The sequence below is a fragment of the Eptesicus fuscus genome, chromosome 7 (assembly GCF_027574615.1).
Source record: "Eptesicus fuscus isolate TK198812 chromosome 7, DD_ASM_mEF_20220401, whole genome shotgun sequence".
In the NCBI taxonomy this organism is placed as follows: domain Eukaryota; kingdom Metazoa; phylum Chordata; class Mammalia; order Chiroptera; family Vespertilionidae; genus Eptesicus; species Eptesicus fuscus.
In genome coordinates, this window is record NC_072479.1 from 3610602 (window position 1) to 3626340 (window position 15739).

A 15739-nucleotide genomic window follows, 5' to 3' on the forward strand; every position below is an offset into this window, starting at 1 on the left:
CAGGCTGGGCTGAGGGACACACACCCCCGTGCGTGAATTTCGTGCACCGGGCCTCTAGTTTTATCATAGCACCGTATTTTATCATATTTTCACTCAGATTTGCTATTCATCTTTGTCACTTAACCTTTGAATATGTTGTGAATTTATTTGAGAATGTGATAAAAGTTACGTAGTCTCTCCCAATAGGTGCATACTCATATTTTCTTTCACTTGTAATTTCAGGGAGTTACAAACACCAGGAAGTATGACCATATAGTGTAGGTCTGCTCTAAATTTTTAGGTTACATCCTTGTCCCTTCTAAATTTTTAGGTTACATCCTTGTCCCTTGTCCCGAAAGTATTTGTCCTTCACATTATGAAATATTTCAAATGTTACTTCGAAAATTTTCTGGTTCACTGCTTTGATCATGCCATTAGCCTCAGATCAGATAATTTATGATATTCACTTCTGTTCTAACTGTACATTCTTTTCTTGTCCAGTGTATGTTCTGTTAGCCCTATGGTTCTAGATTATCCTTTATAAAGGATAGATTTAAACCTTTATAAATGCCTTTGTTTCTGTATCCCTTTCCTTTAAATCGTAAAGATTCATCATCCTAGGGAGCATCTTCAAATTTCTTCTCTTTAACCCCTCGCCTGTAAGGGAGTTAGGTTATTCAAGTTTTCAGAGCCTAAGGAGTCCGCCTATAAATTCTTAGGGATGTTATTAATAGTGGTAATAATACATGATACATCTATAAAGTTTTTTAAAATTGTAAGTTAAAAGAGAATCTAAACAATAGCCATAAATATTTAGGAACTAATTTTACACTAAACAAAGTGACCAAATCCACCCAAGTCTTTAAATATTCAGAGTTACTCTGTGGGACTTCACTAGCAATTCAGTTTTGGAGATTTGAGTTGCCTGATTTCATTTCAGCATGTCAGGCTCTATCTATTCTAGCCTGCAAATACCTGTTCCTTCTTTCCAAGCTTAAACTAGGATTATTCCCTTGAATAAACTTTTATGTAAACAGTACAGGAGGCTCTGGCCAATTTTCTCAGTGGTTAGAACATCAGCCTGCGGACTGAAGGGTCTCAGATTTGATTCCCAGTGTGAGAATAAGCAAATCATCTTTTCTGTCAAAAAACAGTTTAGACAGCTGCCATTTTGGACTGCGTAACTTGGCAGCCGCCATGTTGGCCACATGGCTTGCGGCTCCCTTGGGGGCCGCCATCTTGAAACAGCAAAGGCCAACCCCTCCCTTTGAATTAGCCAATTGCAAAAGACTGTGCACCTGAGCTCCAGTCAAGAGTGAGGGACATGGGTCCGGGTGAGACCATGTGTCCCTGGATCCGGATGAGGCCTCGTGCACCTAGGCCCGGGTGAGCCCAAGTGGCCCTGGGTCTGGGAGAGGCCAAGCGTCCCTGGGTCCGGGTGAGACCATGTGTCCCTGGATCCGGATGAGGCCTCGTGCACCTAGGCCCGGGTGAGCCCAAGTGGCCCTGGGTCTGGGAGAGGCCAAGCGTCCCTGGGTCCGGGTGAGACCATGTGTCCCTGGATCCGGGTGAGGCCTCGTGCACCTAGGCCCGGGTGAGCCCAAGTGGCCCTGGGTCTGGGAGAGGCCAAGCGTCCCTGGGTCCGGGTGAGACCATGTGTCCCTGGATCCGGGTGAGGCCTCGTGCACCTAGGCCCGGGTGAGCCCAAGTGGCCCTGGGTCTGGGAGAGGCCACGCGTCCCTGGGTCCGGGTGAGACCATGCGTCCCTGGATCCGGATGAGGCCTCGTGCACCTAGGCCCGGGTGAGCCCAAGTGGCCCTGGGTCTGGGAGTGGCCAAACGTTCCTGGTCTGGGTGAGACCATGTGTCCCTGGATCCAGGTGAGGCCTTGTGCAACTAAGCCCGGGTGAGGCCACGTGCCCCTGGGTCTGGGAGAGGCCAAGTGTCCTTGGGTACGGGTGAAGCCAGATCCTGGGTCCAGGTGAGGCCGTGCGCCCCTGGATCCATCCGGGTGATGCTGGGTCCCAGGCCCGGGTGAGACCACGCGCCCCTTGGATATGGGTGAGGCCACGTGCCCCTTAGTCCAGGTGACGCCGTGCCCCTGGGATCGGCCGAGACCAAACCAGTGGGAGTCAGACCTCCATTACCACCATTTGTCCACCATCCAGAGCTGAGGGGTCAGTGCTGACATGTACACGTAAGGAACTACTGGACATCGAAATTGGGTCTCAAAAGAACTGTTGGTCCAGGGGGAAGCTCGCTACAGATTGATTCATTTGCCTGTCAGCATAAATATTATTGCTCGTCTCACATTCAGTTCTTATTAGTATATATCTAGTGACATTTGATCTCGTTCATCTAGAGGAAATGATGAACAACATAGACTGAGGAACAAGAACAGAACCAGAAGCAAGGAGGCATCGATCGGACTATCGGGCCTCAGAGGGAGGATACGGGAGGGTAGGGGGAGGGTGGGGGGAGGGGGAGAGTTCAACCAAAGGACCTGTATGCATGCATATAAGCCTATCCAACGGTTAAGTTCAACAGGGGATTGGGGCATGCGTGGGGAGAGGGGTGGGATGGGAATGGGGGGATGAGGACAAATATGTGACACCTTAATCAATAAAGAAATTTAAAAAAAAAAAAAAAAAAAAAAAAAAAAAAAAAGAGTGAGGGACAGGTCATGTGCGTCAGGGATTATAAAGTCAAGCAGACCACTTGCTCTGTGTGTGCGTGCTTCCAGACCATGTGTGCGCCCCCTTCTACGTAGAAGTAAAGCTATCTGCCTTGCAGCCTGGCTCCTGAGTGTGCTTCATGTTCTACCAGGACCCCTGAATTGGGGGGCTTGCCTTATTTTTTACACCAGTCAAGGGCACATATCTCAATTGCAGGTTCAAGCCCTAATCCCAGTCAGGGCTCGTGCAGGAGGCAACCAATCCTTGTGTCTCTCTCACATCAGTGTTTTTCTCCCCACCTCCTTCTACTCTATCTGAAAATCATTGGGAGGAAAATATCCTCAGGTAAGGATTTTTTTTAAAAAAAGAGTAAAGGAGTATGTTATTCACCAAATAAATTTTAAAAGAGAGGGATTACCCAAGGACTAGCTCTGTCCATGCCTGCCCATAAAATAGGTATGTAACAACTCATCATAAACTACATTTTCACTGCTTTTGTTTCTCATATAAGATCCTAAAATTCTCAGGAGTCAAGATAAAAATTTTTCTTTAACATGCATCCCAAAGAACTTCATATTTGGTAGAGATTCCACTGTTACCAAATATGAAGTTCTTTGGGATGCCTGGGCACATGCTAGCAATTATGCAAACTTAATAACTGATTCATCAGTTTTATACTACTTAATAGAGGCCCAGTGCATGAAATTCATGCATGGGGGTGTGTGTCCCTCAGACCAGCCTGCACCCCCTCCAATCTGGGACCCCTCGAGGGATGGGCAGTCGGACATCCCTCTCACAATCCAGGACTGTTGGCTCCCAACCGCTCGCCTGCCTGCCTGCCTGATTGACCCTAACTGCTTCTTCCTGCCAGCCTGACCACTCCCTAACCACTCCCCTGCCAGCCTGGTTGCCCCCAACTGCTTTCCCCTGCTGGCCCTGTCACCCTTAACTGCCGTCCCTTGCCAGCCTGGTCTCCCCTAATTGCCCGCCCCTGCTGTCCTGGTCACCCCTAACTGCCCTCCCTTGTCAGCCTGGTCTCCTCCAACTGCCCTCCCCTGCTGGCCTTGTCACCCCTTACTGCTCTCCCCTGCCGGCCTGGTCCTCCCCAACTGCCCTCTCCTGCAAGCCTGGTCACCCCTAACTGCCCTTCCCTGCAGGCTTGATCACCCCCAACTGCCCTCCCTTGCAGGCCTGGTCCCTCCCAACTGCCCTCCCCTGCTGGCCATCTTGTGGTGGCCATCTTGTGCCCACATGGGGGCAGCCATCTTGTGTGTTGGAGTGATGGTCAATTTCCATATTACTCTTTTATTAAATAGGATAGAGGCCTGGTGCACAGGTGGGGGCCGGCTGGTTTGCCCTGAAGGGTGTCTCGGATCAGTGTGGGGGTTCCCTTGGGGCATGGGGCAGCCTGGGCAAAGGGCTTATGGTGGTTTGCAGGCCGGCCACGCCCCCGGAGACTCAAGCTGGAAGCCCTGGTATCTGGGATTTATTTATCTTCTATAATTGAAACTTTGTAGTCTTGAGTGGAGCCAAGCCTCCTGCTTGCTCCGTGGCTGCAGCCATTTTTGTTGGGATTTATTTATTCTTCTATAATTGAAACTTTGTATCCTTGAGTGGAGGCATAGGCCGGCCAGGGTGTGAGGAAAGCTTGGCTTCCTCCATCGCCGGGGAAACCCAAGCCTCCTGTTCTCTCTGTGGCTTCAGCCATTTTTGTTGGGATTTATTCACCTTCTATAATTGAAACTTTGTAGCCTTGAATGGTGGTCTAGGCCGGCCAGGGTGTGCAGAAAGCTTGGCTTCCTCCATTACCGGGGAAACCCAAGCCTCCTGCTCTCCGTGGCTGCAGCCATCTTGGTTGGGTTAATTTTCATACTCGCTCCTGATTGGCTTGTGGGTGTGGCTTGTGGGTGTAGCAGAGTGATGGTTAATTTGCATATTACTCTTTTATTAGATAGGATTTTCTGTACTGGGAGGTTAACATGTAGAAAGTCATTCCTCATTTGACACCAACTGTTATAAAAGACATAGAAGGTTGATGAGTTGAATAGAAAAGTGGCCATGAGTTCCAATAGTGGTGGCAATTGACATAGTAAAGTGGAAATTCTTTTCCAGTTATTTAGCAGTTGTTTACTTGTTATGCTTGGTGCTATTTTAAAGCCAAAAAGAAAAAAAATAATAAAAACAAAACAGTATTTGGTTTTCAGTCACAACAGAGCAAATTCTATAATGGAATCTTTTTAAATCTTCACTGTTAAAAGTATCTTCAGAAATTACCAAATGACAGCAATAATATTTTATCATGAAATATCTCCAAAGAATAAGGTAAAAGCAGAAAGGGAGATTTGGCAAATCCATGCCAGTCTGAAATGACTTGTTGTAGTTTGTACTTCTCAGATAAAAAGCAGAGCTTTGCTTGAACGGTAAATTAACTTGCCAAAATATATAGTCATATCTGTGTATCACTTTTCTATCTGTATTGTGTTACCTATGTATTACTTCTTTTACTAGTAATGTAATTAATAAACATCCACAGAAATACAAACAGCGTGCATCTTAGTACCTTTGCTAGGAAACTACACATTTTGTCAATTCTAGTGAACTGTATGGCTCGTCCCTGCTCATTTCCTACAAAAACACTTTAATAGCAAAAATTTTTTTTGTATGTTACTGTGCTTTATTTTTCTTTTTTTATTGTTTAAAGTATTACAAATGGTAGTACATATGTCTCCTTTTTTTAAATATATTTTTTTGATTTTTTACAGAGAGGAAGGGAGAGGGACAGAGAGAAACATCAATGAGAGAGAAACATCAATGAGAGAGAAACATCCATCAGCTGCCTCTTGCACACCCCCTACTGGGGATGTGCCCATAGCCAAGGTACATGCCCTTGACCAGAATCGAACCTGGGACCCTTCAGTCCACAGGCCAACACTCCATCCACTGAGCCACACCGGTCACGGCTGTCTCCCTTTTTTTTTTTTTTCCCCAGTTGACCTTCCCCATTTTTCTTAGTCAAACCGTATTAAGATATGTCAATGAACTATAAGCTAACGCTGAAAAAAAGTATTAAAACTTAAGCCAAATATGTCATGAGGTCTGAAATCCATTGGATCATTCATTCAGATTAACAGGAGAGTGTGAAGGAGCTGTGTAATCCAGTTTCTGAGATTCCATAATTTCCACAATTGGAGAAAAATAAGGCAATATGCTTTGGAACAGTTAACACTGGCACCACCTGTCAGTGGCTTTACCTATTTCTTCTTATTATGAAGGCATTTTTTTCATCTAAAGTAATTAACTGCAGTAATTTGTGGTTATAATAAAAGGCATACACATAATAAAAGGAATATAATAAGAGAACTTTTATTTCTTTGTGCATATCTCTTTAGTGTAGTTGAACATGGCAGAGTGCATACCTAGCTCTCTAAAGGTATTTATTAAATTATTAATAGGGTTTAAAATATATAAACACAGCCAGGCTGGCGTGTCTCAGTGGTTGAGCGTGGACCTATGAACCAGTAAGTCACGGTTCAATTCCTAGTCAGGGCACATGCCCAGGTTGTGGGCTCGATCCCCAGTGTGGGGCATGCCAGAGGCAGCCGATCAATGATTCCCTCTCATCAATGTTTCTATCTCTCTCCCTCTCTGAAATCAATAAAAATATATTTAAAATATAGAAGAACAAAAACCAAGCATGTGCATATTGGTTCACTGAATAGACTGAAATCTGTTTTTAAATGGTTATTTTTTTAAATATCACATTGAATTTTGAATTGATTCCCATTTAATAGAGATTAATTCATTCCTGCATACTTTTTTTTAACCATTTAACAATATTAATGATGTAGTAAGCACTAGGGACACAGAAAAAAGTTACTTTCTGTTCTTGAGAAATTCAGAGTCATTAGGCCTTTGATGAAGTTTAGTCAGGGATCTGGGTGTTAGCACCAAGAGAACAACAAACCCAAAATGGGTACTTTGGAAGAACTAAAGTAGGTAATTACTAAAATTCTTAACAAATAAGTTAGCCAAACAATAAGAGGGACAAGAAACCAGCTGTATTACATGATTTGTGAAGTGTTTTAATTACAGTAATTAAAGAAGCAGTAAATGGCTATTTAATCTGTCTTCTGGAAAGATAGGTTATAAAAGTTTATTGAAGCTCATCAAAGGTAGCCAGATGAATATTGAAGCTAAGAACAAGCCATCATGTGTACAGTCAACAAAACTCAGGCTGACATTTATGTCAGTACAGTACATCTTTCTTTTGTACAAAGACCAATTCATAAAAATAATAGTAACAATAGAATTTTTAAATATAATTTAAAATTTTAAAAAATAAAAAATCATTCTAATATTTTACCACATTTTGTGTAGGATTAGGAGGCGGGGCTTAAAGGACTTGTGCTAGAGAAGTAAACAGCTCTCAGTATTTAGCCACAAGCTTTGGAAGCCCCTCCTTACTGTGAGTGTCCTGTAACCTGAGGAAGGGTAGGGAGGGGACATTCTTTTGCTGTGGATTGGGGATATGGAAGTCCGAGTGGGTCACAGAGAATGGGGGCTTGGGGGCTGTGCCAAATACTATGTGGATGAATCACTTTCCTTCTGCAATCCCAACTATAAAATACGCTACAGACAGCACCTGTTTCCCATGAAGGGGTGGGAGGAAGGAAAGGGGGGTCCTTTAATCCATCCCATCTTTGTGCCACGCTGTAATACTGTAGAGCACAATTCCTAAGTATTAACCCTTTCAGTGGCCTCTAATAGCATCACTCTCCCAGGCTTACTGGAAGTTTTCAGTTCCAAGGAGACCTTTTTACATGGCTGAGGTTTCTGAAATCAGATCATAGCTTATATCACAAAGGTTCCTTGTTGCTACTTGGCTGCACTTCTCATCTGCCAAAGAAAAAAGACCACAATCCAGATAAACTCGTACTGTTACTAGTGTTCTAGTTAAGTTTAATTATAAAACCTGAAAATTATAATCATTTTGAAAAATAAGTCAGAATGTTATGGTCAATAAATATCATTTTAAATATTCAGAGTTTGAAATTTATCATAATGGGACACACATTTGCTGAATGCTGGGTATTTCTTCCATACTCCTGCCAAGCACTGATCACCTTTTGTTATGCCTCCCCCACTAGAAAGGGAGCATTTATCCATTTGTCATTTTATTTCTGTGCAGTGCTTGGCCATAGTAGACTCATAATATTTATTCAATAGACCAATGTTGAATAGCTGTAGGAGTGCACAAAATAGTATTTTCCTTCTACATAGGGAAATGAGCTAAAAGTAATTCAGTAATTTATTGAGAGAAATATGATTTAGTTGTGGTTGCAATTAATGATTTTGATCAAACTTTAGGAGTGTATTGAGATTTTTAAGTTAAGGCTCTAATCTCCTTTTAATTACTTGAAACCTAATTTAAACTTTCTGTTTATAGCATAAACAAAAATTTATGTAGTTATGATATACCCCCTGAAAGGTAATTTTGGAGGAAGGGTAGATGAGTGTCCTGCTCAGTGACCTCCGCAGGAAAGAGAAGTCAGTTACTAGAAGAGAAGATACTATTGCTGTACTCATCAGCATCTTCTGATAGTTGCCACCCTTCCTCAGACAGAATACCAGGGTATTTTTAAGAATCAGTAAATATAAGCATATGCTATTTCGGCCATGCTCATGTAAGAAGAGCCACACCACCTCCCTTCCAGTTTCTGGAAAGCAGTCCAGACGAGACTAGATCTTCAGAAGCTAGAGGGCAGATCCCAGGGCTTCTTGCATTCTCGGGATGACTTTTGTGTCCTTGGCTGTCTTTCTGTAGAATTTATCATGAGCATAGCTTATATATGCAGTGAATATTTCTAACGTAGTCTGACAATATTTTATTTCACAATAGTGTCTCCCTGATTCAGAACAAAATGGAAAAGTTCTGTAAAATGACTGAAATTTTTCAATTGTAAAATTTTCTTTAAGAAAAGATAATCTTTCAGTTATACCACAAAAAATTCAGAAACAACAAAGCAATTACATTTTATCCAGATTATTACAGAATCCAAACTAAAGGCCCCAAATGAATAAGGTTTTACTAATGCTAAGAAAGGCCGTTTTCCCCTACTTCCTTCCCGAGAAATTGTAGAAACCAAAGAATGCTCAGCCAAGAACAGAGCTAACTTGTTCCGGTTTGTCATGTCATGGATAAAAAGGAGAGACAGACTGCTGCAGCACCTGTTGCTTTAACGGCAATAAACTAGTGAAATGCTTTAACAGAAGTCATCAGCTTTCAAAGATCTCTTTTATCCAGTTCACATCACTCATTGCCCTTAATTCCTTTGTCACATATTTTACTGCATTACAAGTAATCCTGGAAATCCATGGAGCATTTTACATATAAGCAGAGCCATGTGGATTGTTGTCAGGTGCTCAGTACAGACTCCAGTCCCAGCAATTCTCCTGCCCCTCCTTTTCCATGTATTTAGCTATAGATGCAGGTTATAGTTGTGGTTACAAGAATTTGTGCACTCCCATCACTTTCCACCTATAGGACCCCCCCATTTGGTGTGTCAGGTGGTTCAGGATAACAGCTACCAGCAGACCCCAAACAGGCCTTTGATCTCCACAACCACATTCCTACCATTCATTCTTAGGAGCTGGTTCCCAGGCAGCTGTTCCCTCTTGCCAGCCCATCTGTTGTTTATGTGTGACAGTACACGTTGGCCCACAGGGTAGCTTTGTACAGTGTCTTGTGGAATCTCATTATTCAGATAAAAGTAGACTATTGTTTGGTCCACTTCCACGTGAATAGTTCTCTTAAACTGCAGGGAGCAAGTTAGGGTGAGGAAGGGCAAAAAAATCCTCTTCGGCCTTTCCTGCTGAATAGCTTGTGTGTGCTGTCCCTGCACCACTTCCATCACATACTGCAGAAGGGTGGTACGTGTCTTGAGAATAATCTTAGAAATCAGTCATGTCTCATCCTTTCTTGTGTCATTTTTTGTATTAACTCTTAGAGAACAGCTCGTAGGGCATCATGATTCTAACCTTGTTTAGGTTTTCTGAAAGAGACTATAATTGATGAGTCTCCCCTGAAGTCTAGAATTAGTCAAACCTAGAGTACACATAGGGCAGTGGCAAATAGAGTAGCAAACACAAATCTTTGTGCATTTCAGTCAAGCTCCCTCCCTGCCCTCCCTCTGTGTTTTTGAAATAGATGTTTGATTTGCTCTTTCTCTTCCTGAAGCACAGCAAATTATTCCTGTGTTGACTCCTTGGTATCGGTCACATATGTGGACATTCTTTTCTCTCTCTCTCTCTTTATTTATTTATTTATTTATTTATTTATTTATTTATTTATTTGAGGCGGGTGACTTGGAAAAAGTGTGCTTTGGGAAATGCCCACTCTTATGAGGTTGGGAGTAGAGTGGGGGCCATCTAGATAGAGTTGGGGGAGGGGAGGAGTTGGAATAGAAAAAAATCGACATTCTTTTCTCTTCATTGCTTTTTCTGGTGAATTTCTTCTGCCTTCTATGTGTTTTTTCTCTAGCACATTGTCCATAGTTTTTCTGCAGTGTCCACTCTAATCTTTACTGTTTCTTAACGATTTTCAATGTTTTATAATGGTATTTCCCCCCTTTGCTTATTTAGCTCAGCCAACTCTCTTGTCAAATAGTTCTGTCCTCTTGCACTTTATCATCGCTCTGCTATTATAAAGGCCATCACCTTTTATATGTTGTGTTTTGTTTTCTGTTTGAGAATGTGATTTTTATTAACTAGAGGCCTGGTGCACAGATTCATGCATTGATGGGGTCCCTCAGCCTGGCCTGTGCCCTCTCACAATCCGGGACCTCTTGGTGGATGTAGTAGTGTGGGAAGCGGCAGGCGGCGGGGAAGGAGCCTGAGCCCCAGCCAGGCGCTGCTCCCTCTTATCCTGGCCACCACAGCTTCGGTAGTCTGGCGCCCGTAGGTCAGCTGAGCTGCATCCCATTGTGGGAGCACACTCAACACCAGGGGGCAGCTCCAATGTTGAGCGATTTGTTTGAAAACGGAATCATTTTTTTCCCATTAGAAATAATGAAATTGAATTAATCCATTCCAGACCCCCAAATGATGCAGTGTTTTAGCCTTAGTCAATTGCCTGTGATTGTTGTTCTGTGAGCATTTTCACACCCTTAGCAACATCGGCAGTGTTGATGGCCTCTTTATGTTTTAAAATTGTGCTAATCCTCGTTTCACCGTGTCATAGTCGGTAGCTAGATCAGCCATGCAAACTCCTCTGTCATACTTTGTAATTACAGTATTTCTCTGCCCAACCAAGCCATAACTTACCAATGCTGGTTCCACCTTTGAGAGAACACAGATGGGGAAAATGGCAGATATTGAGCCTGTAGTGAATACAGCGTGTGATGGGAGCTTCCAGTTGGCACAATCTGTAATTTTTCTGTCCGCACTGTCCCTGCAGATCGGGAGCTATCAATGATAGCATTACTCCAGCACATATGGAAAAGATACCCCCTCCTCAGGGCACTAGACTGCTATTTGCTAGACAGTTGTGTGGTGACCAAGTGTGAACAATGCTCCTTAGAGTTCTGAACAATGAGGTGGTTCAGAATTTTATCCTCTCATTCCAGTACACAGCAGAAGAAACTGGTTTTCAATCCTATTGTTCTCTTAGTTTGGTCCAAGTTATCTGTACTCAGAAGGTCCTTCTTAGAATAAAGTAGGAGGTTAGGAGCTTGCATCATCATGGATGTGTGTGTTTTTTGGTTTTGTGTTTTGTTGGTTTGTGAGAGGGACGTTTTTGTTGTTGTTGGTTTGTGAGGGGGACATTTTTGTTGTTGTTTTTAAGAGAGGGAGGTTTGAGAACGTTTTCCTGCTGCCTTCACATCAGTTTGTAGGGTTTTTTATGACCCTGTAATTTTAAGAGTTAACTCTCAGGAAGGTACATTATACTTTGGGGGGAGGAGAGGAACTAACATAGAGAAAAGAACTTCCCAGATTTTACTTTAAAATGGATTATATAGATTGAGAGTAAAAACCCAAAATCCAAAGGGGGTGAAAAAGAAAAGAAAACTTGATTTATGCAGCAGATCTTATGCTTGGAGAGTCCAACTTTCTCCAGTGCTGATATTCTTTCAGTAGCCTTGAAACAACCCTTGGTCCTTTCAAGGGTTTTAGATATGAATATCAACACTTATAATGAAATTTATACCCTAAATAAATTGCTCAAAATTATGGTTTGCCTTATGATGCTTTTTATTTTTGAAAGGAATTGATTTAGCCCTGGGAGATAATAGTCATGTTTCTCCTTACATCCTGAAATACCCAAACCTGTGTTAGCATGCTGAATTAATATTTGTATGCGTGCTTTTCCTGTAATTGATACTTTTCCTGTAATGGAACTTAAGTTTTTATAAAAATATAACAATATTGGAAGGAAGAAAAGATTTGTATCCTGTGGTCCAATTTTATTTGATGTGTAAAAACTCTAGCCACTGATCCAAATTGGCTAGGGCGGTAAAGGCATTTTTTTTTAACCAGTCATGAACAGCTTAGATATTAGGAAGTATAAAAGCCAACATTTGTTTAAGGATTTGGAAATATACTGCATTTCTGTATAGATTACTTACTTTTGTTAATCTCTTAACAGACTATAAACATTTGTATAATAAATATAAATTTCTCTAAGCTAATAATGTTTATGCCCATGTTCAACTTCTTCTAGTTCTTCTAAAATACCATGCTTGCCTGGCTTCTGTAGTCTAGCTGTTGAGTGTCGACCCAGGAACTGAGGTTGCTGGGTGTGCAGGAGGCAGCCAATTGATGTTCCTCTCTCATTGATGTTTATATCTCTCTATCCCTCTCCCTTCCTCTCTCTCTAAAAATCAATCAAACATTTTTTAAAAATAAAATATCATGCTCTCTCTCTCTAGGACTTTGCCAGTGCTATGATATTTACTGAGAAGACTCTTACCCATCCTGCTTCCCTATCCCATCAGATACTTTCTGTAAACTTAACTAACAAAGCACTTAGGACATTCTAGTAGGAATTAATGTTTGTCTTGTTTATTGCTGTTTTCGTATAGATACTTTATATATGATGTATCTGCCTCATGAATAAAATGTTTAGGAAGTATTAATAAAATTTAGTTTTCTGATTACTTGTATGAGTATAGACTCGTATAATTAAAACATGCCCCTCAAGTGATTTTTATTAGTAATTTAAGGGGAAAGAAAAGGAAAGACATGAATATATAAGTTCTAGGGGTACAGGTCATTATAGTATTACTGAGTGTTCCATATATGTCAGTATTCTGTTAGGTACTACACGAAACACAAGAGAGGTATAAATCTAGCTGCTCAAAGAAGTCATTATCAAATCATGAGAAAGAATTGAGAATAGCCAAAAAGGAACTTTGCATCTTGAGAGGTTTGAGCAACTGAAATTTATGTTTCCACGTTTCCTTTGTAATCAGCATTCATTGACCATCACTTGTGTGTCAGGTTGAATAAGCTATCAGTAGTGAGTGTAAAAGGGGAATGGTGTGTCCAAGGAAGGATGTTGTCCAAGGTAAGGCAGCACCGTAGTAAGAAAAGCTATCTAGAGTGAGAGTATGATGTTGGATTTCACAGATAATACATTCTTTTTTTTTTTATTCCTCACCTGAGGACATGCTCATTGATTTTTGTTTTGAGAGAGAAGACATCAATTGGTTGCCTTTCCATAAACACCCCAACTGGGAATTGAACCTGCAACTTAGGTATGTGCCCTGACCAGAAATCAAACCAGCGACCTCTTGGTTCATGGGTCAATGCTCAACCACTGAGCCATGTCGGCCAGGCTGATACTTGGTCTTTTATCCTGACTCTGCCATTTACTTTATAGCTTTTGTATCTAACGTAGTATCTATTGTCCAGTTATTGGGATGATTAATTAAATAATCTGTGTAAAGTACTTAATTAGTATAGTGCATTGCACATAGTAAGTGCTCAATGAAAGGTTAGCAATAAATATTTCAGTATTGTCTCTATCAGCATTTGGGTCAAGATCTAGGTTCCTTTGCAAGGACTACAGACTCCTACACTAACAATATTTGACCCATTCTTGTTCTTTTAGCACTTCCTACCCACAATGTAAATATATTTCTCAAAACAGAATTATTTACCAGATATACCATATTTTATCTTTATGGAAGCACAACTTTATATTATCTGTTGCCTACCTATCTGATCTTATCTTCTGCCACACTGTTCCTTGAGCACACCAAGTTTTTTCCTCTTGCTTAGTATGCTTTACCTCTTGCTTAGTATGCTTTTCTTTCTGAGGGCCCCATATCTCAGTAGCTGTACCTCATTTAGTCTCCTTACTGTCATCTCTTTAAAAAGGCCTTCTCTGACAACCCTGTCTAAAACAGTACTCCTTATCAGTTTCTTACCCTGATTTGCATTTCTTCTTGGCACTTCTCACGCTCTTGTATTATTTTACACATTTATTCATTAATTACAAGATTATTCTAGAAGGAGTTAAGTTGGGAAATAATACTGAAAGAAGTCTTACACTGCCTTTTTTTATTTTAGAAAGATGGTGACTGTGGAAAGATGATGAAGAAGTTGTCTCTTCGTAAACAGCGCTTCATGCAGTTTTCTTCACTGGAACACGAAGGAGAATATTACATGACACCACGAGACTTCCTCTTTTCAGTAATGTTTGAGCACATGGAACGTGAGTTGCTTTTATAAATTTTATTTTATTTTTTTAGTTTAGAAAAACAACTATTGGGGCTGAAAAACCTCTGTTTTTCAAATTGTTGATAGGTTTTCTTCATTTTAATTGTCGTCAATCTTTGGGCAAAATGCATTTACTTATTGTTTAGCTGTTTCAATCTTTGTGACACAGTAGTTAAACTTGTAAACATATGTATTTATCTAAGAAATTTTTTTTGTATATGGGTTTTTATAAAGAGAAAGAGGAAAAATAGTTAAGATTTTTTAATGTCACTAGATGAATTCTTTTTTTTTCCCAATTTTTTTTATTAAGGTATTATATGTGTACATATCTTACCATTGCCCGCCCCCACCCCACTCCCATATATGCCCTCACCCCCCAGAGTTTTGCGTCCATTGGTTATGTTTATATGCATGCATACAAGTCCTTTGGTTGATCTCTTATCTTCCCCACCTCTCCCTAACCTTCCCGCTGTAATTTGACAGACTGATTGATGCTTTACTGCCTCTGTATCTATCTTTTTGTTCAAGTTTATAATGTTCTTTATTACCCATAAATGAGTGAGATCATGTGGTATTTTTCTTTCATTGACTGGCTTATTTCACTCAGCATAATGTTCTCCAATTCCATCCAGGTTGCTGCAAATGGTAAGAATTCCTTCTTTTTTATGGCAGCATAGTATTCCATTGTGTAGATGTACCACAGTTTTCTGATCCAGTCATCTGCTGATGGGCACCTAGGCTGTTTCCAGATCTTAGCTATTGTAAATTGTGCTGCTATGAACATAGGGGTGCATATATCCTTTCTTATTGGTGTTCCCAGTTTCTTAGGATATATTCCTAGGAGTGGGATTACTGGGTCAAATTGGGAGTTCCATTTTCAGTTTTTTGAGGAAACTCCATACTGTTTTCCACAGTGGCTGCACCAGTCTGCATTCCCACCAGCAGTGCACGAGGGTTCCTTTTTCTCCGCATCCTCGCTAACACTTGTCGTTTGTTGATTTGTTGATGATAGCCATTCTGACAGGTGTGAGATGGTACCGCATTGTTGTTTTGATTTGCATCTTTCAGATGATTAGTGACTTTGAGCATGTTTTCATGTGTCTCTTGGCCTTCCTTCTGTCTTCTTTTGAAAAGATTCTATTTAGGTCTGTTGCCCATTTTTTTATTGGACCATTTATCTTCCTTTTATTAAGTTGTATAAACTGCCTGTAGATATTGGAGATTAAACCTTTATCAGTGATGCCATTTGCAAATATGTTCTCCCATGCAGTGGGCCTTCTTGTTGTTTTGTTGATGGTTTCTTTTGCTGTAAAAAAGCTTTTTATTTTGATGTAGTCCCATTTGTTTATTTTCTCTTTAGCTTCC

General features: G+C 41.1%; 2 protein-coding genes across 4 annotated transcripts in view; one reads left to right on the plus strand and one right to left on the minus strand.

Moving 5' to 3' along the window:
- Positions 1-11011, minus strand: part of FGF9 (fibroblast growth factor 9) — a 250548-nt gene extending 239537 nt beyond the window's left edge. Inside the window, exon 1 of the mRNA XM_054718680.1 lies at positions 10976-11011. The gene's annotated coding sequence lies outside the window, so the exon portion shown is untranslated. The remainder of the gene's footprint in view (positions 1-10975) is intronic.
- The window catches only part of MICU2 (mitochondrial calcium uptake 2), a 117176-nt gene that overhangs the window by 18556 nt on the left and 82881 nt on the right, over positions 1-15739 (plus strand). For 2 of the 3 annotated variants that reach the window (XM_054718674.1, XM_054718675.1), the window contains exon 2: positions 14225-14369. In XM_054718674.1, the coding sequence (XP_054574649.1) occupies positions 14225-14369 (145 nt within the window). The remainder of the gene's footprint in view (positions 1-14224; positions 14370-15739) is intronic. The other variant, XM_054718676.1, reaches the window with a different exon arrangement.